Genomic DNA, 26,089 nt, shown 5'->3' with positions numbered 1-26,089 from the left:
GTTGTGGTGCCACTCCTCTGGCTACTGCTGTTGTTTTCCCCTGATAGGCCATCACCCCCAACAGTATCCAAAACCGTATACCCGTTCGAGAGGGGGACAGCGACAGGGGATTTCTGCACTGACTGCCTGCCCCTTCTAGCGGTCACCCATCTATCTGTCTGTACCTTGGGTGTGACCACATCTGCAAAACTCCTGTCTATGATGCTTTCCGCCACCTGAATGCTCCTAAATGCATCCAACTGCTACTCCAACTGATCTGTGCGGTCTGTGAGGAGCTGCAATTGGTACACTTCCTGAAGATGTAGTTGTCCGGGACACTTCAAGCGTCACAGATTTCCCACATCCCACAGGTGAAGCACTTCACCCCCGCAACTGCCATTTCTAGAACAATTTAATAAATTAATTTAAATCTAATAACTGCTTATTGACTCCTTATTAACCATATGTTCCCTAGGGCTAGATTTCTACTATAAATGCTAACGCTTACTTTTCAATGGTGGCTCAATCCCAATGTCTTGGAATAATGTGTGAATAAACGTAAAAAGCGCCACAAAGAGTGAGTAATAAAAAATGCCAGTTTTATTTTGGTTGTATCTAAAGTCTGTTTTCTTTAAAACTTGATTTTTTAAATTGTCTTATATAAAATAGTTTGTTGAATTTTACCCTATTTGACTGTGTTTTGTCTAAGTAAAGACAGTTGTCATTACACCCAAGCATGGCTTAGGGTTGTTGATCAATTCTAGGAGACAAAGAAAATACTGAAATTACACAATTCATCCTGTTCCTCATGTAACTTTCCCTGAACACACAAAGCAAGGGGTAGCAACTTAATGTTAAGCCACTCCTTGCCCAGTGCATGATTTTTTTCGAAGGAACATGCTTAAAAGGACAAGGTTGAAACCGTTATGATGCCTCACAAGCTCATACCTCTAAGAGAAAAGACAGCCATATCCTACCCAGTAACTTCAGTTGCAGAAAAGGCCAGCCTGTACTCTGCCCTGGCTGAAAGGATCAATAGAGAGTTGCAGTGGCAATTAAAGAATACTTCGTTTTAAGTTTGAAAAAAAAAAGTCTTTTAAGAAACATGTTTTGCAAGTATCAAATTTGATGTTGTAACACGTAAAAACATTTCTGGTAAGCTGTGTAAATTAAGGTGACGACTCTTAATAATTGTCTGTAAATCATCACGATGAAGTTAATTTTATACCGTGCAGTTAAAGTGGGCATGGGGGAACTGACGCCGATCTTGGTGAAAGCTGAACCTTCTGAAGCATGGAAGCCCCCCGCTAGTTTTGGTGCTCTGCTGGTGATGGCTCTCCCAAATACTGCATCAACAGAGCTGAGTTTGATGGGGTGAGGTTTATGTATGACTACAGTAGTGTCGTAGTCAGTTTCTGAAGTGTAACACATCTCGGGAGTGACTTTCCCAGTTTCCCCAAGAAGGTCCAAGAGATTCCAGTCATCGATTTCAACGTCATCTTGCAGGTAGAGGGCTACCTCCTGGTCTGACGGTGAGGGCATCTGTATTATCTCTGCTCTGTCTAGTTTCCCAAGGGAATTCGTACTGTATCCAACCCACTGAAAATTCTCATCAAATGGAGACCAAGGATCCCACAGCTGAAATGCCATCATCTTCAATTGTAAAGATCATGAAAGATCAGGTCTGCGCAAAGAAGGGAAAAAAATATCAATCATCAGCTTTTCACTTATTGCTTGTGATGAGAAAAATAATCCAATTGCATTAATTACATTTGAAAGGTACATTTGATAAGGTGCCGCATCAAAGATTATTATGGGAAATAAACGTGCATGGGTAACATATTAGAATGGATCGAAGATTGGCTGGCAGAAAGCAGAGAGTATGTATAAATGGGTCTTTTTCTGATTGGCAGGATGTGACGAGTGGAGTCCCACAGGGGTCTGTACTGGGGCCTCAACTTTTTACGATTTACATCAATGACTTAGATGAGAGGAATGAAGAGATGGTAGCTAAATTTGCAGATGACACAAAGATAGGTGGGAAAGTATGTTGTGAAGAGGACATGAGGTTGCGGATGGACAAAGATATGTTGAGTGAGTGAGCAAAGATCTGGCAAATGGAGCTTAATGTGGGAAAATGTGAAGTCGTTCACTTTGGCAAGAAGAACAAAAAAACTATTATTTAAATGGAGAATGGCTGCATAATTCTGAGGCTCAGAGGGATCTAGGAGTTCTAGTACGAGTCATAAAAAGTTAGTGTGCAGGTACAGCAAGTAATTAAGAAGGCTAATAGAATATTATCCATTATTACAAGAGGGATTGAACATAAAAGTAAAGATGTTATGCTTCAGTTATAAAGGGCATTGGTGAGACCACACCTCGAATACTATGTGCAGTTTTGGTGTCCTTATTTAAGAAAGGATGTAAATGCATCGGTAGCAGTTCAGAGGAGGTTTACTGGATTGATACCTGGAATGAGTGGGTTGTCTTATGAGGAAAAGTTGGACAGACTGGGCTTCTTTCCACTGGAGTTCAGAAAATGAAAGGTGATTTGATTGAAGCATACAAGATCCTGAACGGCCTTGACAAGGTGAATGTCGAAAGGATGTGGGTGACTCCAGAACTAGGGGCACTCTTTTAGGACAGAGATGAAGAGAAATTTTTTCTCTCAGAGGGTTGTTGACTTTGGAACTCTCTGCCTCAGAAGGTGGTGGAGGCGGGATCATTGAATATTTTTAAGGCAGAGTTAGATAGATTCTTGTTAGACAAGGGAATCAAAGGGTATTGGGGTTAGATGGAAATGTAGAAATCGAAACACAAGAAGATCAGCCATAAGCTTATTGAAGGGCGGAGCAGGCTCGAGGGGCTGAATGGTCTACTTTCCTAATTCTTATGTTCTCATGAAAACTATTTTTGATTTTATGCTCTTTTTCTCTTTCATATATATATATATATGTCATATATATACATAGTATACATTTAAAAATAATTAAGCAGAATATATTATAATGTAACCTTTTGTTAAACTCAAACTAATACAACACCTATCATACGTCATAGTTGGCAGAATAGTACACTCCTGGGCACCACATTATAAGACGCCTCAATTTTAAAAATTCTCATCCTTATTTTCAAATCCCTCCATGGCCTCCCCACCTCGCCACCCCCCCCTCCCCCACCTCTAACCTCCTCCACCCCTACAACCCTCAGACCTCTGCATCTTCCAATTCTGGCCTCTCTGTTTTCAGTCGCTCTAACGTTGGCAGCTATGGTTTCAGCTGCCTAGACCCTATGCTCTGGAATTCCCACCCTAAACCTCTCTGATTTTCTTTCTTCCTTTAAGGCGCTCCTTAAAACCTACTTCTTTGAATGAGGTTTTGGCCACCAGTCCTAAATCTCCTTATGTGACTCACTGTCAGAATTGGTTTGATATCATTCATGCGAAGCGTTTTTGGGATGTTTTACAATATTCAAGGTGTGACATAAATGCAAGTTGTTGATGCATTAGTGCAGTGGAAAAGACCCAATGAAATCATATGACAGCTGGCGTAAGAAGTTCCAGTTATGAAGAAAGATGTTTCACAAAGAATGAGGCAGGAGCTAAGACATTTTCAAAACAACAAAAAAAAAGAGTGGCTGTTTGGTGACATTGTTTCCACTGAGTGGTGAATTGGTAACAAACCTGAAATGGACGAGGGTTGACATTACAAGTAACAATACAGGATTGGAGGGAGGAAAATCAGCCAGAATTCTTGCTTTTGATTATTGTCCAGTACTCCCTGCTGGAAGTATGTGAATGTATTAACAGTGAAGATAAGGCACGATACCTAAATTAATAACTTAACCCTTCTCTCCGCAGATGCTGGCTGACATGCTGACTGTTATTCCGCCAACATTTGGTCAGGTAGCGCTAGCTAAACCAGGTATCACCTGCGAGGTAGTAATCTTGATAATGAAAGCTTTTAAATTAAAATAATCTAAAGATATGTCTTGAAGATTTCAAGTGGTGGTGCTGTGACTATTTTCTTTGGCAACTTATTCCATTGTGGGATTGCCCTTGGGGAGAAAGATTGTTGATGCACTATCTTGGAAACAAATGGTTTGTGTAGTTTGTGTGGATGGCTACCTTGTGTTTTATTACTAAAAAAGGACTGAATGTGGCTGTGATGCTACCCTGGGTTGAAAAGGCTGCTGATACTTGGGTGAAACTCTAACCAGTGGAACTAAAACCAGAAACGAATGAATGCCATGGGGGGTTGGGGGTGGTGGTGGAGAGAAACTTGGAAAAGTCTCAACCAATTAAATATTTTTCAACTGTAATGTTAAAGTCAGAACTTGCATTTCTATAGCACCTTTCATCACCTCAGGTTGCCCTAAAGTGTTTTACAGCCAGTAAAGCACCTTCTGAAGGTAGTTGCAATGCTATGAATCTCTGCCGCCCAGTTGCACGCAGCAAAATCCCACAAACAGCAATAAAACCATGTGCTCTTTGCAGATGTAGCTTGAGCGAAAAATATTGGTCAGTACACCAAGGAGGACTTCTAAGGGAAAGCCAGGACAACTATAAGTATCTCCTACATTCTTTGCCCCATTCTGGAATTCCCTCCCAAAAACCTCTCTGCCTCGCCACCTCTCTCTCTCCTTCTTTAAGATGCTGCAAAAAAATGTACAACCTTAACCAAGAGTTTTGTCGTCTCTCCTCATGACAACTTTTGGTTAGATATCAATTTTTGACTGATTACACTTATACCCCTACTTTTAAAAGGTTATTGTATAAAGCAAACCTACAAAAATCAAAATTGGAAAGCCTAAGAGGGAGTATGAGAGAAAATAGAGTGAGAAGGGGAAGTCACTCAGGATCTTGCATACCTCCCACCAACTGTTTACTCAGCAGCATTAGCAAAGGGCTGGGAGCAAGTAAGCCAGTAGGTTAAACTAGAGTATTTTGTGTATTGTGGAGAGATCTAATAGCAATTGGGAAAGGGATAAAGCACAGGATAATGTACTTTTTTGCTACAGGTTGTTTTTATTTAACTGTATTGATAAATCCACATAAAGAGATAGACGGTCAGTATTTCAGAATACCATGATAATAAAAGCTAAATACAGCAGATGCTGGAAAGCTGAAATAAAAACAGAAAGTGCTGGAAAAACTCAGCAAGCCTGGCAGCATCAGTGGAGAGAGAAACAGTTAATGTTTCGAGCCCAATATGACTTCTTTGGAACATAAAAGAGTTCCAAAGAAGTCATATTCGACTCAAAATGTTAACTTTGTTTCTGCACAATTGCTGTGAGACCTGATGAATTTTTCCAGCATATTGTTTTTATTTCAGAATACCATTATTGTATATGTGAAATTAATATGATAAAAGAAACGATAAATAATGTTCTAATAAAATGTTTACTCTGTTTCTTTGTCCACAGATATTGCCAGGCCTGTTGGATATTTCCAGCATTTTTATCTTTAATTATGGTAAATGAAGTGATCTTTTGACCTTTAGGTCCAAGTCTTCTGGAATTCTCAATGGAAACCTTTTGCCTCAATATCTCTCCCTCTCTTCCCAAAAATTCTTTAAAATTCTGTCTCCTTATGTGTGTCAGCTGTGACTCGATAGCACTTTTGCCTCCAAGTCATAAGGCTCTGGGTTCTACAGGGCTTGAGCACAAAATTAAAAATCTATGCTAACGCTACCATACAGAGGGAGAAATGCTGCCCTCAGAGATGTGCCTTTTGGATGAGACATTAAACCAAGTCCCCATCTGCCCGTTCGATGGATATAAAAGGGATGCACAATTTTGAAGTTATTCCAGTGTTGTGGCCAATATTTATCCCACAATCAAGATCACCAAAAACAGATGGGCTGGTCATTATCATATTGCAGTTTGTGGGAGGTTACTGTGCACTAGTTAGCTACATTACAACAGTGACTACACTTTAAAAAGTATTTAAGTGGCTGTAAAGGGCTTTGTGATGTTCTGCGGTAGTGAAAAGCGCTATATTAAATGCAAGCCTTTCTTTTAGCCATGTTTCTGTTCCTCTTCTGCAAATGTCCACTCCTTGTTTTTTTGTCTAACTCTGATCCTTGTTTTATTATTAGGGAAATTGTGACGTGATTGGGGGCTTGATACTCTTTCAAGTACAAACCTGTTTCCATCTGTTTCAGATGAAGTCACATTGTTCCATAGTTTGCCATTGTGAGATTTGAACTCTTGATACTCTTTTGAGTAAACCTCTTTCCATCTGTTTCAGATGAAGTTACATTGTTTCATAGTTTGCCATTGTGAGATTTGAACTCTTGATCTTGGGGTTACAAACCCAGTGCTATAACCACTTGGCTATTTAGGCCAAGCTTGGGGGCTTGATGGTGCGCTGAGATTTTCGTAATCTGTGGATTAGGAGAGGGAAGGGACAGTTTTGGGGTCCGAGAGAGAGATAGAAAGAGAGAGTAGAGATAGGTCACACCGAATCGTGCTCTGTCTTCGCAAAATGACCTGATATTTTAGTTAACACTCACCTCTGTGATCCATGGGTCAAGATGAGCAAAAATAATGCCGGAAGGTGGGGGCCAATTTTGAAATCCCACTTGCTACCACTCTTGGTATGATTTGTGTGATTGGGTGAGTCATAACAATTATGTTAGGTTGCTCAGTTACCTGGAACGTAAATGTGTTAATATTTGGCGACGTAACAATAATTCGACACACTGATAGCGACGTCACAATGGATGGCGCATTACGAGTTGTAATATTTTGGAACGTTAATACACTGCGTTCCGGAAACTGAACGTTCCCAAGAGAGAGAGAGAGGGCGGGGGGGGGGGGGGGGGGGGGGGGGGGGGGAAGATGGAGACTTTACTATTTCCATGTTTATGAATGAACTTGCGAGCAATCAGTTACGTCCCCCTCCCGCCCTCTTACTACTCAATAACTTCTGCTTTAATCATAGATCTTTATTCACCTTCATCATCGTTGCCCTCGTAACATCGAAGTTAAGCCAATCATACCTCTCGCTGTTTCTTCAATGAAACCAATGGAAATCCAGATGTTAACACTTTGTCAATCAATTAACCAATCAGATTCTTCCTTCCCCCCCAAAGGCGGCGCCTTCTTTCGCATTTAACCTATAGGAGCTCTCGTTGCATCAGTTGTCTCAATCCACGCCCCGCCTGACCAATAATCTTTTCGTAACTCGCATTTCTGGGTTAGATATGACCAATCCGGCTGCTCGAGGCTTTGGTTTCGCATCGCCCGTCCAATCAGCGCAGCGATTACAATATTTTTGGTGGGGTTGCCTGGTCCAGGGGACGTGTTCGTTCTTCAGCCATGGCGGGGCAGGGTGATCCGGTTCAGAGAGAGATTCACCAGGACTGGGCCAACAGGGAGTACATTGAGGTTATTACCAGCAGCATCAAAAAGATCGCCGATTTCCTCAATTCCTTCGGTAAGAGGCAGCAGCCAGTGAATAATAATAATAGTGATAGTAAGGTCACCAAAGGAGAGCTTCCTCTTTGAGTCTTAACTCACTGGGTGCCAGTGATGCTGGGATTTAGGGCCTGGTTCAGCTGATATCCCGTCTTAGTTTGTGTCTGATAGGAAGGTATCGGGAAACTGCATTTAATCCCCAGTTATGGTTTTGGGGACTAGGGTTATAACGTGATGAGGGAGAGGCAGAGATAATTCCAACGCGCTGACTTCCTGCACTGTTATGCTCCCTTGGATATCAGTCGCCCTCTGAAACCTCAGCGTCTGTGAACCCAGCCAATGAGTGTTAGCAGCTATTCGACCATGGCAGCATTGCCGTTCTCAGCTGGTCTTCAAGTAAGGGTTTGCTGAAGCAAATCATCATATTATCCCAGCTGCCAGCCATCAGATTGAGAACAACTCACTTAATGCAGCCTAGACATTGAATGTGTTTTAAACCAGCTGTGTAATAGACTTAATGGCTGTGTGTATGTGTTAGAAGTCGTTTTGTTCATTCAGAGATATAGCTCTGAATAAGCATGGTTAGATTCTTTCCCACTTATGACCAGCCGGGTGTCTCTTCTCAGGGAGGGGGGAAAGAAGGCTGAGGGTGACTTAATAGAGGTCTTTTAAAATTATGAAAGTTCTTTCCAGAGTGGATACAGAGAGGGGAAGAATATAACTAGAGGCCATCAATATAAGATAGTCCCCAATAAATCTAATAGGGAATTCAGAAGAAACTGCTTCACTCAAAGAGTGGTGAGAATGTAGAACTTGCTATCACAGGGAGTGGCTGGAGCCAGTAGTACAGTTGTGTTTAAGGGGAAACTAGACAAGCATTTGAGGGAGAAGGGAACAAAGGTAGATTTAGATGAGGAAAGATGGGAGAAGGCTCAGGTAAAGCATAAATGCCAACATGGACTGGTTGGGCCATATAGCCTATATCATGAAAAACCTTGTTGAATACCCCAATGCTGATGGTTTAAAGATTGTTTCTTGGATTCCCTGCTACCTTAAGTTAATCAAACCCAAAGTCAAAGCAATGCATTGGAATCCACTGGACTGAGCAGCTGTAAAGAGGAGCAACTCTGAACAGTATGTATTAAGTGGTGCTTTTATAGGACCTCCTTTGGCACACAAGCTCATTACTCACTGCTTACCTCTTGTTTTCAACCTCCCTCAATGCAGCACTCACTCAGTACTGCACTGGAGATTGTGAGCAATCATCCAGTGAACTCTTAACCTTCTGGAACTGAGGTGAAAGTGCTATCAACTGATGCCAAATTGAGCATGCGTATTAGGTTAATAGTGTACAAGTGTTTCAAACTCTGAATTTTATATTTGAATGGAAGTCTGGTAGTTGTATGAAGGTAGGACATAGGAAAACCAGCATTGTAATGTATGTCTTGGAATAAGGTTGACCTTCTAATTGCACCACAGTATCTTTACAGTGCAGAAGGAGGCCATTCAGCCCATTGGGTCTGCACTGGCTCTCTGAAAGAGCCTTCCACGTAGTCCCACTCCCCTGCCTTATCCCCGTAACCTTGCACATTCTCTCTTTTTAGGTAGCAATCCAATTCCCTTTTTGAAAAAAAATTTTCCTCATGTCACTTTTACTCTTTTTGCCAATTACTTTGAATCTGTGTCCTCTAGCTCTTGATGTTCTCTTCAATCGGAACAGCTTCTCACCATTTACCCTGTCCATGCCCCTCAGGATCTTGAATACCTCTATCAAGTCTCCACTCAACCTTCTTTTCTCCAAGGAAAACAGTCTTGACCCTTCAAACTATCCTCACAGCTACAATTCTTCAACCCGGGAATCATTCTTGTGAATCTCCTCTGTACTCTCTCCAATACTTTCATATCCTTCCTCAGTATGGTGTCCAGAACTGGATGCAGTACTCCAGATGAGGCCTAATTAGTGTAATGAGATTTCCAGTTTGATTGTGTTTTGAAGTGTTGTTCTCTGCCCAAGCTTTCCTGTAGCATGCTGTTTGGATATTTATGAGAATCACTTATTGCCTTCTGATTTCTAAGTGTCCCTGTCCTCCTCTCTCCCCTCGCCATAAATATGTTTGAGGTGAGGAACTCACTGAGCCATGAGGTGAACGTAATGTGGACCCACAATTTGCTAGCCTGAGCTCTTGTCACATGTAAATAAGTGCTGTTGCTCTGTGACCAGAGAGCGGAATGATTCCAGTCAAGCAATTCGTTTTACATTATCTCATGAAACATTGTGGGTCAGTTCCTCATAGTCCGGAAAGCAGATGCAGCTAGCAAGCAGCCCTGTGTTTCAAACTTGCAGACAGGGCATAAATCCTGTTATTTTTACAGTAGCACCATCTTGCTGTCTTTTTCAATAAAATATTCATGTCGTTGTCCTCATTGCTACGGTTTTTAGGAAAGGTTTAATCATATTATAAAAGAAGGGCATTTTAAATCAGTAAGAATAATTCAAATAATTTCAAATTTGAAATTTACTCTTTCAATTCCCTTCTAGCCCCAAGGATTGACCCCCAGTCTTCCCACTTTCTCATTTTTAAACCCCCCCCCCCCCCCCCCCCCTCACATCAAAAATGGGATGTCTCCCTTTTTAGATTTTGGTATGAAAAAGAACATCAGTATAGAATGCTGTCTGAGACTGAGCTCAAAGGAAGTTAACTTTTTATTTTTATTCGTTCATGGGATGTGGGGGTTGCTGGAAGACCAACATTTATTGCCCATCCCTAATTGCCCGTGTTCATAGTCAACCACATCGCTGTGGATTTGGAGTCACATGTAGGCCAGACCAGGTAAGGGCAGCAGATTTCCTTCCCTAAAGGACATTAGTGAACCAGATGGGTTTTTCCAACAATCGGCAATGGTTTCGTGGTCATCATTAGACTTTTAAATTCCAGATTTTTGTTGAATTCAAGTTTCACCATCTGCTGTGGTGCGGTTTGAGTCAGAGATCCCAGAGCATTACCCTGAGTCTTTGGGATACTAGTCCAGTGACAACACCGCTATGCCACTGCTGCCCCTCTCTTCCACCCCCCCCCCCGTATTTATGATAGAATATTTCTGACAGAGGAGCTGAAAGAAGGATGGGCACTCTGTAAAGTACTCTCAAGCCCCCTTGTATTATCAAAAGGATATGGAGGCACTGGAGAATGTGCAAAATAGATTTGTAACTATGATAATGACCATCTTCAGTTCTCTGTCTGAAAGCAGGTCCAACCCACAGATTGTGACCTCCACCAATGGGTAGGGCAAGGAGGAAAGTTCCGAATCCACCCCACCAGAATGGGGATCGAATCCTGTGCTTTTGGCATCAATCTGATCCACACTGACCGTGGCTAGCTCACTAAGTTGCTGAGACAACATGTGCTTTTACATGCATGTTGTGGTCCGAAGTAACCGATAGTGATAATAGAGGCTCCAATTTTCTTTCCACCACGTGACTGACCAGGAATCTTTCCCACTCTTACCTCCTGTATGTTGGAAGAATTTGCAGATTGATACTCTACCTGTTTGGCTGTATTATGAATGCACCTCCCTTGGCCATCAAAGTCCCAGAGTGAGACTCGAACCCAGAGCTTCTTGCTCAGAAGCAGGGACATTACCCATTGCACCACAAGAGCTCCTGTAAGCATGATACAAAAACTGAATGGTATAAGCTTATCAGGCTGGGATTCTTTGGACTAGAAAAGTTGAGGAGCGACCTGAGTGAGGTCATTGCGGCTGTCCTGTCAAATCCTTTCATTATGTTTCCACTTGTGGGGGAAATCAGAAGTAGGGGCTGTCGATATAAGATAGTCACTAATAAATCCAATAGAGAATTCAGGAGATACTACCAGAGAGTGGTTAGAATGTGGAATTTGCTACCACAAGGAGTAGTTGAAGTGACTAGGTGATGCTTATAAAGGGAAACAAGATAAACCATAAGACATAGGAGCAGAAATTAGGCCATTCGGCCCATTGAGTCTGCTCCGCCATTCAATCATGGCTGATAAGTTTCTCAACCCCATTCTCCCGCCTTCTCCCCGTAACCTTTGATCCCCTTACCAATCAAGAACCTATCTATCTCGGTCTTAAATACACTCAATGACCTGGCCTCCACAGCCTTCTGTGGCAATGAATTCCATAGATTCACCACTCTCTGGCTAAAGAAGTTTCTCCTCATCTCTGTTCTAAAAGGTCTTCCCTTTACTCTGAGGCTGTGCCTTCGGGTCCTAGTCTCTCCTACTAATGGAAACATCTTCCCTGCGTCTACTCTATCCAGGCCTTTCAATATTCTGTAAGTTTCAATCAGATCCCCCCTCATCCTTCTAAACTCTATCGAGTATAGGCCCAGAGTCCTCAAACGTTCCTCAAACACCAGGGAGATGGGAGGTTATATTGATAAGATTAGACAAAGAGGAATGGGAAGGGGCTTGTTTGGAGCATGAACACTATGTACCAGTTTGGCCAAATGATTGATTTGGTTCTATGATGTATGTTCCATATATGTAAGTGATCGTGGGAGGCTCAGTGATAGAGGTGTAGTTAATTTTTGGAGTACTGTTTTCCTTTTGCATTTCTTAAAAGTGCAGATTTTTATAATTCCAAGGTCTATGCTGCTCTGTTTCACCTTGCCCATGATTGATTTGTAGCCAGTAGTTGAAACGTTCAAATTCAGTAGAAACATCAAGAAGCAGGTTGGCCATGTTTTTTAAAAAAAAATTCATACACTGGATATAGGCACCACTGGTAAGGTCAGTATTTATTGCCCATCCCTAATTACACTTGGGAAAGTGGTGGTGAGCCACCATCTCGATACTGAGTGTCTTGCCAGGTCATTTCAGAGGGCAGGTAAGAGTCAACCACGTTGCGTGGGTCTGGAGTCACATATAGGCCAGACCAGGTAAAGAGAGCAGATTTCCTTCCCTAAAGGTCAGCAATAAACCAGGTGGGTTTTTACAATGATTGGTGGTAGTTGTCATGGTCAGCATTAGACTAGACTAGCTTTTAATTCCAGGTTTATTAATTGACTTTCCACCAGCTGCTGTGCTGGAATATGAACCCATGTCCCCAGACAATTAGCCCGGGCCTCTGGGTTATTAGTCCAGTGACATCACAATACGCCTCCATCTCCCTTAAACGTAAGTAATGTACAAATTGTGCCCCATTTTTGTATATGCCCCAGGGGTTTGGCTGCACCACAGAATTTGCTTTCTATGGACTTCAGTGAAAGGGAAATCAGGAGGGGCTGTTGTTGTGTATAATGGGTGGTGAGTTCACTACTGCATCATGTTATACCCTTGCCAAGGTTGAAAGTTTCTTCCAGTGAGTTGCCTTCGGGGATGTCAGAAACCACAGCAAATGCTGTCCTTGCCTGAGGTCCCTGCGAAAGCATTTACTGGCAAGAGACATTTGATGGCAATCAAGAGCAGAAACCCTGGCTGATTTACTTGCCCTATCAAGCTAAGGACACTGACATGCCCCTGCTCCTGTCCTGACTTAAGATCAGCTAACCCAGTATGAATTAGCAATTCAGTCTGATGTTTTCTCAGCTGGTTTCGTTCCATATCGTACAAGCTCACTGAGTTAGAGGAACTTTTTTTTTAAAGGAATTTTATTTTGTTTCCCCAGTAATTATGTACAAAGCAATCCCAGTGATAAACAACAGTCAACTCTTCATGAGGACAGTTAGGGATGGGCAATAAATGCTGGCCTAGCCAGTGACATTCACGTCCCTTGAAAGAATAAAAGAAAAATTGCAGCTGTTCACAGCTTGTTCTGGGAGTAGGAACATGAGTGGGCCCCTCAAGCCTGTATTTTAGATCAAAGTTGGCTTGCACCTCAACTCTGTTTACCTGGCTCAGTTCTGTATCCTTTGATATCCTTGCCTGACAAAAATCTATCTCCCTCAATCTTGCATACTCTAATTGTTCACAGCCTTTTAGAGAAGAGTGTTCTCCCACAGAACTGTGGTCTTGCACAGAGGGAGGCGAGACCAAATTTCATCATCACATGAAGTGGGTTTAGCATTATTCAGATCAAGGCTCTTGGGTGTTATTTTAAAGCCATATGTTGTCTTTTATTTTTATATAGCACTGGCTGAGGATGTTCGGCTGCAGGGTGCAGTAGGGACAGAGGTTACAGTTAATGATTTGCAGAAGGGTTTTGATTGGCTATGTCACTGAATGCCTAACTGCAAAGCTTTTTGAAAACAAAATATGCATACAATTAAAGGTAACAAATTAACAAAGTGAGGAAGGTTTTACACTAGAAGAGAATAGAGATGGACATCAGTTTGTCCAAGGTAAAGGTTGGACCATAGTTTGCTGTGTAGTTTTTGGCACTATATATAGAAAGGATATTAATTTCATGTGCATACGATTAAAGATAGCAAATTAACAGAGTGAGGAAGCTTTTACACCAGAAGAGTGCAGTGTAAACTCGCTGGATGATGCCAGTGTTGATAAACTAGTTACGAGGAAAGAAGTGGATTATTTCCACTGGAGCAGAGAAGGCTGAATGGGGAATGGGGCTGATTGGATTGCTCTATGGAGAGCCAGCATGGACTTGGTGGGCTGATTGGTCTCTTCCAGTGCTGTAATTACTTGGTATAGAAAAAGTCCTGGTAGTACTTAAATATTGGCAGCTGCTATGAAAGAAAAGACCTCCGCTATGAACATGTGTAGCTGGCTGGCTGAGCATTAGATAACGGCAAAGTGCTCTCACAAGAACATCTGTTTCCAGAAGTTCCATTTTACTGAAAGATTCGTATTTCTTTGCATGGGTTAATATAAAACTCTTATTTGATTTAATAAGGTTTAGAGACTTGGCCTGGTATGAGCACAGAATGAGGAACCTGTTAGATGTAATAATTCCATGAAACAACAGCTTGCATTTATATCGTACCTTTAATGTAGTAAGCGCTTCACAGAAGATTATCAAACAAAATTTTGTTACTGAGCCGCATAAGAGATATTAGGACAGGTAAAGCTTGGTTAAAGGGAGAGGTTTTAAGGGGTATCTTTTAAGGAGGAGAATGAATGGGAGATGTTTAAGGAGGGAAATCCTGAGCTTGGGGACCTAGGCATGCTGAAGGCACAGCCACCGATGTTGGAGTGATGAAAACCAGCCTGGGCAAGAATCCACAATTGGAAGAACGCAAAGAGCTCGGAAGCGTGGAGGATTGGAGAAGGTTACAGAGACGGGGGGAGGCAGGTTCGGGGATTTGAATGAAAATAAGTTGTCTTTAGATAAAACTGCTATGTGCAGTGGATTCAGAAGGTCACAAGGGATGTGAAAGGATGGAGGATTACATGAAAAGCCATGTTGAACAGACTCGTGCCTGATTGCATGTGGTGAATTTCTACAACATAATTTACATACCAAAATACCAATGTTAGCAATCTGAATCAGAAATGTAAAGTTGCTAGAGGTAAAGAGCTGATTGTTTATTCTCTTCCCAGAAAGCAACCAGATTAGCATTCATCAGGGTCTAGCCCTGGCCTAAGGAATTCCCTTTAGAAATAATTTATCCATTTGAAATGTTAATGTTCCTGGTACATACGAGCGTACGATCATACAGCAGGAGTAGTCCACTCGGCCCCTCGAGCCTGCTCCGCCATTCAATAAGATCATGGCTGATCTGAATGTAACCTCAACCCCACATTCTTGCCTACGCCCGACTAACCTTTCACCCCCTTGTTTATCAAGCTCTGCTTTAAAAAATATTCAAAGTCTCTGCTTCCCCCGCTTTTTGAGGAAGAGAGTTCCAAACACTCTCAAACCCCCCCCCCCCCCCCCACCGAGAGAAAAAAATTCTCCTCATCTGTCTTGAGGTTTAATACCAAACAGCAGTTCAGAGGGATGAAGCTAACATTCCTCGGCACAGGTGCAGACTGGCCAGCTGTGTGTTTGCAACATTTGGTTTTTAACCCTGGCCACAAGCGCAGTTGCTGATATAAAGAGTTCTCAAAGCTATGAAATTGTTAAAAGATCAAGATGAATAGATTATTTTGGCACTTTCAGATCGATGCTTCTGTTGAGCCGGGAGCTTGTGGGGGGGGGAGAGAGCGTGTTAGGGTTAGAATGAAGGTTTAAATGTTTAATGTTCCAGACAGATGCCTGAATTAATCCTAGATATTTATTTTGCCACCTTCCAGTTCTGCTATGGGAAGCGAGACAACTAATTCCTGTTTTTCCCCCTCGCACCACAGTATGTTCTAGACCTTAGATTGGCTGAAGTATCCAAGAAACGGGCAGCCAAGAGGGGGTCCTTCGGCCTGACTGCCCCCTCTCCCGTGGCTGGGTATGTGTCTTGCTGTCCCTGGGGAAGGGCGCACGGTGTCCGGTGAAAGCTTCCCCAATTGGTGGGGGGTCATCGTAGGGACTGGAGTGCATTGCCAACACAAGGAACAACATTGTGCTTTAATTTGATAAGTTTCCTTTTCTTTTGCTTATAATTTGTAGTTTATTGTTTGTGCCTGTTTGAAAAATCGCCACTTTTGATTTCTTCTGATGCTCGAGTCATCTGAGTTGGCATTTTATAGGGATATGTTGCTATGCAACCTGACACGAGAATGCTAGGGATGCACATGATTTATCCAAGGGCATTTTCCCCCTCCATTACTGAATGAAGTTTCTGCTCCCTGCTCTTACAATTCCCCCTCTTACAATTCAACTCGGCAGCAGCTACCAGTGTTGTTACAAAGTAACAACTCCCCTTCCCTTCCTTGACCTCTCGGTCTCCATTTCTGGTGATAGACTGTCCACCAATACTCATTACAAACCCACCGACTCCCACAGCTACCTCGACTACAGCTCCTCACACCCCACTTCCTGTAAGGACTCCATCCCATTCTCTCAGTTCCTTCATCTGTCACATTTATCCCGATGATGCCACTTTCCAAAACGGTGCTTCTGACATGTCTTCCTTCTCCCTTAACTGAGGTTTCCCCACCCACTGTGGTTGACAGGGCCTTCAGCCCTGTGTCTGACCCATCTCCCGCACCTCTGCCCTCATATCTTTCCCCTCCTTCCCAGAGCCATGATAGGGTCCTCCTTGTCCTCACTTTACACCCCACCAGCCTCCACATTCAAAGGATCATTCATCCTCCGCCATTTCCGCCAACTCCAGCATGATGCCACCACAAAACACATCTTCCCTTCACCACCACTGCCCCCCCCCCCCCCCCCCCCCCCCCCCACCCCCCCAAATCCTGTCAGTACTCTGTAGGGACCATTCCCTCCGGGACACCCTGGTCCACTCCTCGTCATCCCCTTCACATGGCACCTTCCTATGCCATCGCAGAAGGTGCAACACCTGCCCCTTTACCTCCTCCCTCCTCACGTCTAAGGGCCCAAACACTCCTTTCAGGTGAAGCAGCACTTCACTTGCACCTCCTTCAATTTAGTCTACTGCATCCGCTGTTCTCAGTGTGGTCTCCTCTACATCAGGGAGACCAAACGCAGACTGGGTGACCGCTTTATGGAGCACCTTCGGTCTGTCCGCAAGCATGACCCAGACCTCCCTGTCGCTTGCCATTTCAACACAGCATCCTGTTCTCATGCCCACATGTCTGTCCTTGGCCTGCTGCATTGTTCTAGTGAAGCTCTACACAAACTGGAGGAACAACACCTCATCTTCCGACTAGGCACCTTACAGCCTTCTGGACTTTACATGAGTTCAGCAACTTCAGACCATGAACTCTCCCCCATCCTCACCCCTTTTTTTAATCAGCTTTTTATACATTCATTTTTATTCTTTATCCACTTATTTTTATTCATTTTATCTGTGGTTTTATCCCCTTTTTAATTCCATTTTCTAACCCCGCCCGCCCATCCCCTACAGGGTCATGTTACTTGTTCTTTCATACAACGTTATCCTTGTTCTGCTATAATCACACTCTGCTTTCTTATCTTTATGCCACTATTAGCACTTTTTTTTAAGCACTAACCACTACCGTCAACACCCCTTGTCCTTCAGTTCATGACATCTTTGCCAATCCCTCCTCTGTCCCTGCCTATCGCTGGCCCTCTATCCAGCTTCACCTGCCCCACCCCCACTTAAACAATATAAATTGCATCATATTTCCACTTCTTCTGTTCAGCTCTGAAGAAGTTTACACAGACTCGGAACGTTAACTCTGTTTCTCTCTCCACAGCTGCTGCCAGACCTGCTGAGTTTTCCCAGCATTTCCTGTTTTTGTTACAAAGTATGTTTAGTACCAATATTCAATGAGGAAAGTCTTATCTAAGCTAAACGCATTGTGTCATTATGCTTCAAGTGTGATGCTGTTACTTCATCTCAAATTAACTTCCCTGCCACCACCAGTCCCAGCTTTTTCATAATACAGATGAACATTGCATGCAAATTTCGTACACGCATCACTGCATTTAACTGAAATTCCAACGATGCTACTGATTATTGAGGCAAAATTTCAAGTAACCTGTGCTACGTATGTTGTCTATCTTGTAAAACTGAATCCCACCACAGTGCAGGCCCCATAAGCAGTAGGTGTGTGCGACCAGCATGGAAATGAGCTGTAGTGTATTTAAGCAAATTGCATTCCTGCAGTTCACTGGCTTCGAGCTGATTTATTTTTTTTTTGCAGCGCCCCAGTGCTGGTGCTGGTTTCTCAAGTAGAATGGCAGCACGAAATAAACCTGCCGGATTCTCTTCTTTTTAGTATCGGTGGTACCGTCTTTTGGGTAGGATGTCAAATTGAGACCCCGGCTGCCCCCTCGGGCAATGTTCCCTTTAAGTTGTTTGGCCGCTCAGCAACCTGAAAGTCCCTGTGCAGGTCTCACGCACACACACACACAAAGGGGCCTTGCACTTAAACAAATCGCCTGTGCACTTTAGGTAAAAAAAAAATTGGAGAGAGCCTTGCTCTCGGTTGGGTGTGAAAAATCCCAAGGCCCTATTTTCAAAGAGCAGGGCAGTTCTCCCTGGTGTCCTAACCAATTGTTATTCCTCAACCAACATCTTTTAAAGCAAAGTAGCTAGCCGTTATGTCACTGCCGATGAATGCAGATTGCTTGCCCGGTTTTCTTGTATCGCTAAAGCAAAAGTGTTTGATTTACTGCAAAATGCTTTGGATCATCCTGAGGTTGTGAAAGGCACTATATAAATGCAAGCCTTTTGTTTCTTCATGCTGAAATCTCTTGGCCTTTTGCTTTAAAGTATTCAGTAAGTTTGCTGTGGTATTACTTGTGTATCGGGCACAAAATATGGACAACTTTGGGTTATTATCGGTGTTAATTTTGTGCCGTCCAAATGAATACCACACGCACACTGGAAGGTAAAGTGTGATATTTTCTTTCTTGTAGACATGTCCTGCCGTTCCCGGTTAGCTACACTGAATGAAAAACTGACAGCACTAGAGCGAAGGATTGAATACATCGAAGCAAGGGTAAGAGGGACCTAGTTGAATTTATTGTGCATTGGAAAGTGTTTATATTGAGAGAAAATGTTTAATTCTTTGGTAAATTTAACCTTTCAGCAGTTGTTTCTTCCCATATTGCACCAATCAGGCGGGTGTCCGGTCGTATAAAATTCATTCTGATAAATCGGGGAGGCTTGTGAATGTGTTCAGCTGATATGGTGGTGGACATCTCATTCTCGCATGTTAAGGACTTCAGGATATTGAGTTTGTGATTCAATATAATTCCGTATAATTATTTTTACCTTTTTTGTGCGACACACTGAATCTGAGAAATAGGAGTACATCCTACGGCTCCTTGCCTGCTGCTCTATTCAACAAGATCGTAGCTGCCCTTCAAACTCAACTTCGCTTTCCCACCCATTCCTCAAATTCCTAATTCCCTTAAGAGTCCAAAAACCTATCGATCTCGGCCTTAGATGTACTCATTGACTGAACATGTAAAACCTTCTGGACTAGAGAATTCCATAGATACACAACATACTCAGAGACTCTTGGATGTGACTCTTGCATGCGAAATTCTCCTCCTCAGTCTGAAATGGATGACCCCTAATCCTGAGGCTATGCCCCATGCCCCCTCCACCCACCCACTACCCCACTGCCCCACCTCCACCCTCCCCCAGTTCTAGATTTTCTAGCCACTGATAGCAGCCCCTGAGTATCTACCCTGTCAAGCCTTTCAGAATCTTGTAACCTGTTTTTCCTTGAAATTTGGACTGAGCAATGAAACGTTTCATGTGGACCCCTAGTATTGGCCTCAAACACTTTCAGGTAAAGTACTGCCCCCAATGTGTCTTGATTCCACCCTCTGAAGAGCACCCTCTCCCACACCATGTGCAATTCTTCATTTCCAGCACTGGTTACCCTGTCAGCCCTGTCTCTGTCAGGACAGCTTTATGCTTTTCCAGTAACAATGCTCAAAGCTCATTTCACAACAGCCCCCCAACCCTGGTCTCCAAGAGACAGAAGAGACTTTCAACTCTGTACTCTGAGTTGGCCTCAAACCCCAATCCCAGAAGTGAGAGAATTTCATTTTGGAGATCATCACTGCCAATAAATGCTCAGCTTCAAGCTCACTTTAACAGCCTGAAAAAGTCATTGGCATTTGGCACGTGTTTGAACTTGTGGGAAGCAGGGCCAATTTCATGAGCCTATTTACGCAATATTAGCGCACTTTATTCTGACAAATCACTTGAATGTTATCCGGCTTAAAATATGCTGTTGGACATGGGACTTGCAAGACGAGAAAAGTCCATCTAGTTCATCTTCTACCATCCTTGTAGTCAAATGTTATAATTGGCTAATTATAGCAAATGTTCAACCAAGTACTATAGGTTTTAAAGAAAGATAACTTGGCACATCTTAAACTTGGCGCTGTATAGGTGTAAACACGTGTGTAAGTGTAACTTTCACCTGTTTGAATGTTCTGTGCATGTAACGTTCAGTATTGGATTCCTGGACATGCCCATTCACTGCTTTATAACATGCTATTCCTTGGCTCATTTCCCCATCTAAAATTTCAAATGATCCAGATCACTGTTGGGAACATGGCAGGTCACTTTACAGTCAGAGCATTGACCATTGCTCAGAGACTCTTGGATGTGACTCTTGCATGCGGAGGACGCAACAGGCATTTCTGAAGCTTGTCTAAGCTGGACCTGATTCTACTTCAGTGTATAAACATAGGAAAGTGGTGCACTAACAGCTGCTGTTTCAAGACCCAGAAACTCTTCTCCTCCCCCCACAAACAGCTAAAACAAAAAGGTAAAGGCTTCTGTGGTAAACATTGTATTGTGTGTCCCACAGCTCCATAACCATCCAAGGAATGGAGCCAAGCTGCATTAGTGCTGTAACAGAGTCTGACATGTAGGTGTGTAGCAATAATGTGAGCCCCATATCACAAGTGATATTCTGTAGGGGAAGAATTATTTTTTTAATGTGATTTTTGTTTTTTGGACAGAATAAGACGATTGGCTGTGTGGCTTTTTTCAGTTTTCTCCATCCTTTCTGATTAGCATTGGTTTTACACGCTTCACCTTAGTGGCTATTCTTTGGATGTAAGTTGGAGAGGGTCCCTGGAGGAACTGAGTGCAACTAGGTAGTAATATTGTTTTTGATGAGGAGATGGTGCTAATTGTACACTCTTGGTTTTGTTTTACAGGTAACCAAGGGGGAGACCCTGACTTAAAAAAGGTGTGTCTCAAGAACTGCTTGGAGTGTGGACTTGATGTAATCATGTCAGTGATGAACCAATACCATCACAAGTCTAGCCATCAAACTTCTGTCCCTTTCTATCTTAACTCTGATCATTGGAAGCTTTTTACAAGAGAGTTTGAAATAATGAGGACTGTGAATTCCATACTACCCTGGTTAGCGCACTCATTTGTAAAGAGGAGGCACTGAATTAAACGGGTGGGGTTGAGGGAGGGAACATAGGCCAGGAGGGTGGGAGGGAGAGAGGGAGGGTATTGTGCCAAATGTGTTTGTGGTGGTTTTTTTTCCCCAAGGTTTCTAGAACTGTTCTAACTGAGCTGTAACGTAAGTGGAGCCCTTTCTTTCCATTTTACCCTTTGAATAATATCTAACCATTTGTAATGTTCAGCATGCTAGCTCTCCAGCTAGCTCCTGGATGAGCAAATAACTGCAGTGTTTCTTAGCATTGCGTACGTAACAATTTTTTTTGGGGGGGGTGGGGCAGTGGGTATCACACGTAAATTATCATGTTGTGGTTTATTTTCATTGCTACGGTGTGGTTCATTGTATCTTGAAAATAAATATGTGGAGTAAAACCATTTTTTTTCATGTCATTAAAGGAGTATATTGCACTTGAAGCATTTTTCAGCTGGGCTGGAGTTGGGGGGTGACAATGGCATTAGTAAGAGTTCTTACCTGTCTAAATGCATTTTCCTCTTAATCAGCAGGAATGCCTTGTCTTATAACAACGCAGGGTTGTTTAGCAACTGGAGCAGTTGCACAGCTGTAGTTTATTGAACCCGCCTTCACCACAAATAGCCATCCCTGACGTAGTAGTAAGAAAAGTATCTATAACTTTTCAGAAAAAAATGCTATACACTACACTTCATTTGGAAGTCAAATTGCAGTGCTAGTGACTCCACAAAGACTAAAACACCCTTCATGACTTCTGGACATCCCAAAGTGCCTCAGAACAAATGTACTATTTGAAACGCGGCCACTGTTGTGACTTAGGAAAAGTGGCAGCCAATTTGTGCAATGAGATTCCACAAACAGCAACGTGATGATGGCCAGAATTGGTTGAGGGATAGATATTGGCCAAGACATTGGAGAGAACTCTCCTGTTCTTCACAGTAGTGCCACGGGATCTTTTATAAGCTGATTCTAATTACCTGAGAAATTGCTGCAGGCTGTGTCTCCGCACATTTCCACAGGAATGAAAATAAGTCACCGGCCCTTGACATAGCCAGCAAACCCCAATGGTGAACGGCAGCACAGGCCTCGCAACAAGTTGCCAGTCGATAGCCTTGGGATTGGAACAGAGCACAGCCGAATTAAAGGCTGGGAATATTATGGCGTGGAGGGATTCACTTGATCTGCCTTTTGGCTGTTCAATGTACTAAATTTGCAGGACATCTTGCACTGTATGTTACCACAAGGGAGTACAAACTCTAGCTGCAAAAAGGGGAAGCTTAGATTTAGCCACTGCACTGACATTGGGGAGTATGTGAAACCGTGGATTCAGCATAGCAACAAAATAGATAATTGACTGAGAGCCATTGTGCACGAGTGATTTGTCCATGGTCACTTTCAGGCTTTCTACCCTTATGTCCCTTTCATATTGCCTCTGCTGCCGATTTCTAAGTCCAATCAGCTGGTGGGAATTTTCAACACCAAAGGTATTTGAAGAACAGCATTCGGTTTACTTTTAAGTTTTCCTGACCCTTGAGAATGTATACAAAGTACGACATGCAAAATGCAGCTGGAAAATGTTTGATTATGAAAAGGGTGGGGAGAGATGAATGTAATATTGCCAAATACATAAGTTTGAATGAAGAGAGTTTTCACAATTAAAAGTAACTTGCAGCCTAGTTATGTTTAACACTTTTTTTAAAAAAAATAATGATGGTACAAAATGTTTCTATTGCTGAACTAGAAGGCAAAAGACATCAGGCCAGACGGAATAAATGAGGGGAGTGGAAGTTTAAGACCAGAACAAAGAAAAGTTTCACTAAAGAGCTATTTGATGGTGAAAAGCGTTGTCCTTTTGAAATTTCTCCCAATTTACTCTTCAAAGAGGGGGAAAAAAAGTCTCAAATCAAAGCTTTTTTGGTGAATTTCTGTTTCACAAGTTAATTAATGAGCTAGCCTAGTGGAAAAGAACTTTTTATAAAAAAAAAAAGCTTTTTTTTTGCATAGTCAGGTTTGAGAGTGATCAAAACTTAAGATGCTTATGATTCATGAGAAGGAATTAAAATGCTGCAGTAGGTTTTAGAGAAATCCATTGGAATTTCTGTTTTTGCCTTGATTAGTTTTGTTATTTGTGGTTTAGAAGCTGGAGATATGTTGCCCATCAGAATGCTACTTGTCCTTAAATTAGGAAGTACAAAATTTTTCATGCTGTTTCCAGTGAGTTTATCAGCTATTAGGGTTGCCAACTGTGATTCAATGTATTCCTGGAGATTGCATCACACGATTTGCCCCCACACTCCAGCCATTAGTCAGCCAACACACCCATCCTTGCTATGTACTGCCTTCCTACGCCAGTTGGAAAGCAAAAAGACTCATTACCTAACTGATGCTTGATTGTTAGCTAAACAGCCTTTTTTCCCCCATGTTCAGCATTTTCGTATCTGGTAAAGATAAATGTTCAGTGAAATTTTTAAAAATACATATTTTTTTTAATGTCTTGACTCTTTCTCCAGTATTGCACAGGGCAGATCTTCAATTCCTGGGGGGGGTTAACAACCTGATCAGCAACAGAGGTACACCCTTAGCCCCGCTACATTATCTCCTTGGACACAAAATCATACTTCAGTCTATTGCAATACAAAGCAGCTGAACGCCACTCTACACAGTCCATTTGATTCATTCTTTCAGTGTTTCAATCTAACTTTTAAAAACAAAAACCAGTGTTGTGATAATGGGCATTTACTTTGTTTAAAACAGGTAAATGCAAGAAAACCCATTCTGTAATCCACGCGATCCACATACTAAAATTGATTCAGTTTATGTATGTTCGGTTAGCAATTTCTCTTTCACAAGAACCAAAATAGCCTCTGATTTCATTAGCATAAGTTTTCAAATTTTACATATAAGGGCAAACCTAGTTAATTTGCATTTGTAAATGAGTCTGGTGAACCCAATTAATTTGTGATCCACATTTGCATGATTTATGCTCAGAGTTTCACAGATGTCAATTTTTTTGGTGTAATTTAGTAAAGTCACCCCCAAACGTGTTCAAAAATATTAACAAACGCCGAATAAGGCTTGCCCAGTATTCTCCAATTGCAGCTAATTGTAGCCAGTCTTCATTCAAGATGAATCTGTCCTCCAAAAGACTTTGACTACAATCAAAAATTCCATTGAAAAATCACGCCTCATTTGTTTAAAAAATGTATGCTGTAGTTAGGCTTATGTCTGTTTTTATTTATAATTTTCCCTACATTAAGACTGTTATACACTACAAATATCATGTGCAGTACTAATGCATTGCAAGATCACCAAGCTGTCCCATCAGCCCTTTTGATCTAATCCTTGTAGTATCTGACTCTCTTAAATGACCCCCAGCGTCAATCGTACTTCCAGGAAATTTGCTCTCAATGTTGGTCACCCACTGTGTGAAGAACTGTTGCTTCACAACTCTGAATTCTAGGTTGTGACCTCCTGGGCTCAATTTTTCCTGGGAGCTTGTCGGCTGGCGAATTCTAGATGTTACAGATGCCTGCCTGAAATGGGCATTGGGTACCTTGCATCTGAGAGTTGGTGTCCTAGTGCCCATCATGGGGCCTGACCATAACTGGGACCAGCAAATGGGCAGTGCTTACATTCAATACGCTTTGCCTAGTTGTCCTGGGACTTGACCAGAAATTCTTAAGGAGTTACTGGAGACAGGTCAATTTTTGAAAAAAAGTGAGAAGTTTTTTAAAGTTTCTGTGCAGCCGGGAGGAACAGGAGTGTTTGTCCTGGCTACACCAACGCACACTTCTCCTTCGGCAGTCCCTCGGGATCGTAGATGACTCCGGTTTGATGTGTTCTCAGATGACTAAGTCCAAAGTGTGATCTGCAGACTTTGCCACATGAGGGGCAGGTGCGTTGAAGGTTAGAGTAGTTAGGTTGTTTGGAGGTTTGTGTGCTCCCTCCAGTGCTTTGACTTCACCTTTGAATGTTCCCTCAAAGTCTCTCAGTTTCTCGATGTGTCTGGTGCCTTCCTACATGAGCCTTCTCCACTTTGGTCTCAAGCATGTGCGCATGCACGCATGCGCGCACGCACGCACACACACACACACACACACACACACACATACATACGTACTCAGGTCAGTCTGTGCCTGGCTCTACTGTTTAGAACCCCCCCCCCACCCCATGCCCTTTCCTCTCCCTGATAGCTGGCTTATCCAGTCGAAGTTTTGGTGGTGCCAACTGGGAAGTTGTATCTGAGGATCGTGAGTCTTTGGAATGCTCATCCTCAAAAGGCAGCGGAAGCAGAGCCTTTGAATATTTTTAAGGCAGAGCTAGATAGATTCTTGGTAAGCAAGGGGGTGAAAGGCTATTGGGGTAGGTGGAAATGTGGAGCTGAAGTTACAATCAGATCAGCCATGATCTTACTGAATGGCAGAGCAGGCTGAGTGGCTTATTCCTGCTCCTAGTTTGTATGTTGTCATGTCTTCCTGATTCTGGCACTTTCCCTTTAACTCTGGCACTCTCCAGCACCTTCCCTTTAACTTTGATAGTTTCAGACAGCTCTCCTTTAACTCTGACTGCCTCTGATGCATCTCCTTTAAATGCTACTTCCTTTCAATTTAGCAAGAATTATTCAACATAACTCTACCAACATAATAGACACGTTTTTTAAGATTCAGAAAATTGGGGAGTTATTTGGTTATTAATAAAAATATTTAATGTTTACACCATGCCCTTTCTTCCCCTCTCTCTCCAATACTTTGCTGTTAAAGGGGCACTGTTTCTACAGGAATGCTTCATCATTGTGTTAGAAGGTGATGTAACTTGCATCATTAATAGTTCTGTACTCACCA

The 26,089-nt window shown here is 42.5% G+C and overlaps 2 protein-coding genes across 3 annotated transcripts; one reads left to right on the top strand and one right to left on the bottom strand.

Annotated features, from left to right (window-relative positions):
• Positions 1-561: 561 nt before the first annotated feature.
• Positions 562-7,029, bottom strand: LOC121280336 (FANCD2 opposite strand protein-like). 2 transcript variants are annotated; one of them, XM_041192223.1, is made up of 2 exons: positions 6,938-7,029; positions 562-1,663 (listed from the first exon to the last, which is right to left on the bottom strand). In XM_041192223.1, exon 2 carries the CDS (start codon positions 1,630-1,632, stop codon positions 1,099-1,101), a length of 534 nt encoding a protein of 177 aa, XP_041048157.1. In that variant the 5' UTR covers positions 1,633-1,663; positions 6,938-7,029; the 3' UTR covers positions 562-1,098. The 2 variants fall into 2 exon arrangements, with proteins under 2 accessions (XP_041048157.1, XP_041048156.1); XM_041192222.1 differs by lacking the exon at positions 6,938-7,029 and adding an exon at positions 6,495-6,753.
• Positions 7,030-7,251: 222 nt separating this feature from the next.
• brk1 (BRICK1 subunit of SCAR/WAVE actin nucleating complex) lies at positions 7,252-22,924 on the top strand. The gene is made up of 3 exons (XM_041190703.1): positions 7,252-7,420; positions 18,748-18,830; positions 21,022-22,924. The coding sequence occupies exons 1-3, from the start codon at positions 7,303-7,305 to the stop codon at positions 21,046-21,048; spliced, it is 228 nt and encodes a 75-aa protein (XP_041046637.1). The 5' UTR covers positions 7,252-7,302; the 3' UTR covers positions 21,049-22,924.
• Positions 22,925-26,089: the final 3,165 nt, after the last annotated feature.

The sequence above is a fragment of the Carcharodon carcharias genome, chromosome 7 (genome assembly GCF_017639515.1).
Source record: "Carcharodon carcharias isolate sCarCar2 chromosome 7, sCarCar2.pri, whole genome shotgun sequence".
NCBI classification, from domain to species: Eukaryota; Metazoa; Chordata; class Chondrichthyes; order Lamniformes; family Lamnidae; genus Carcharodon; species Carcharodon carcharias.
This window is presented reverse-complemented; position numbering and strand designations above follow the sequence as displayed.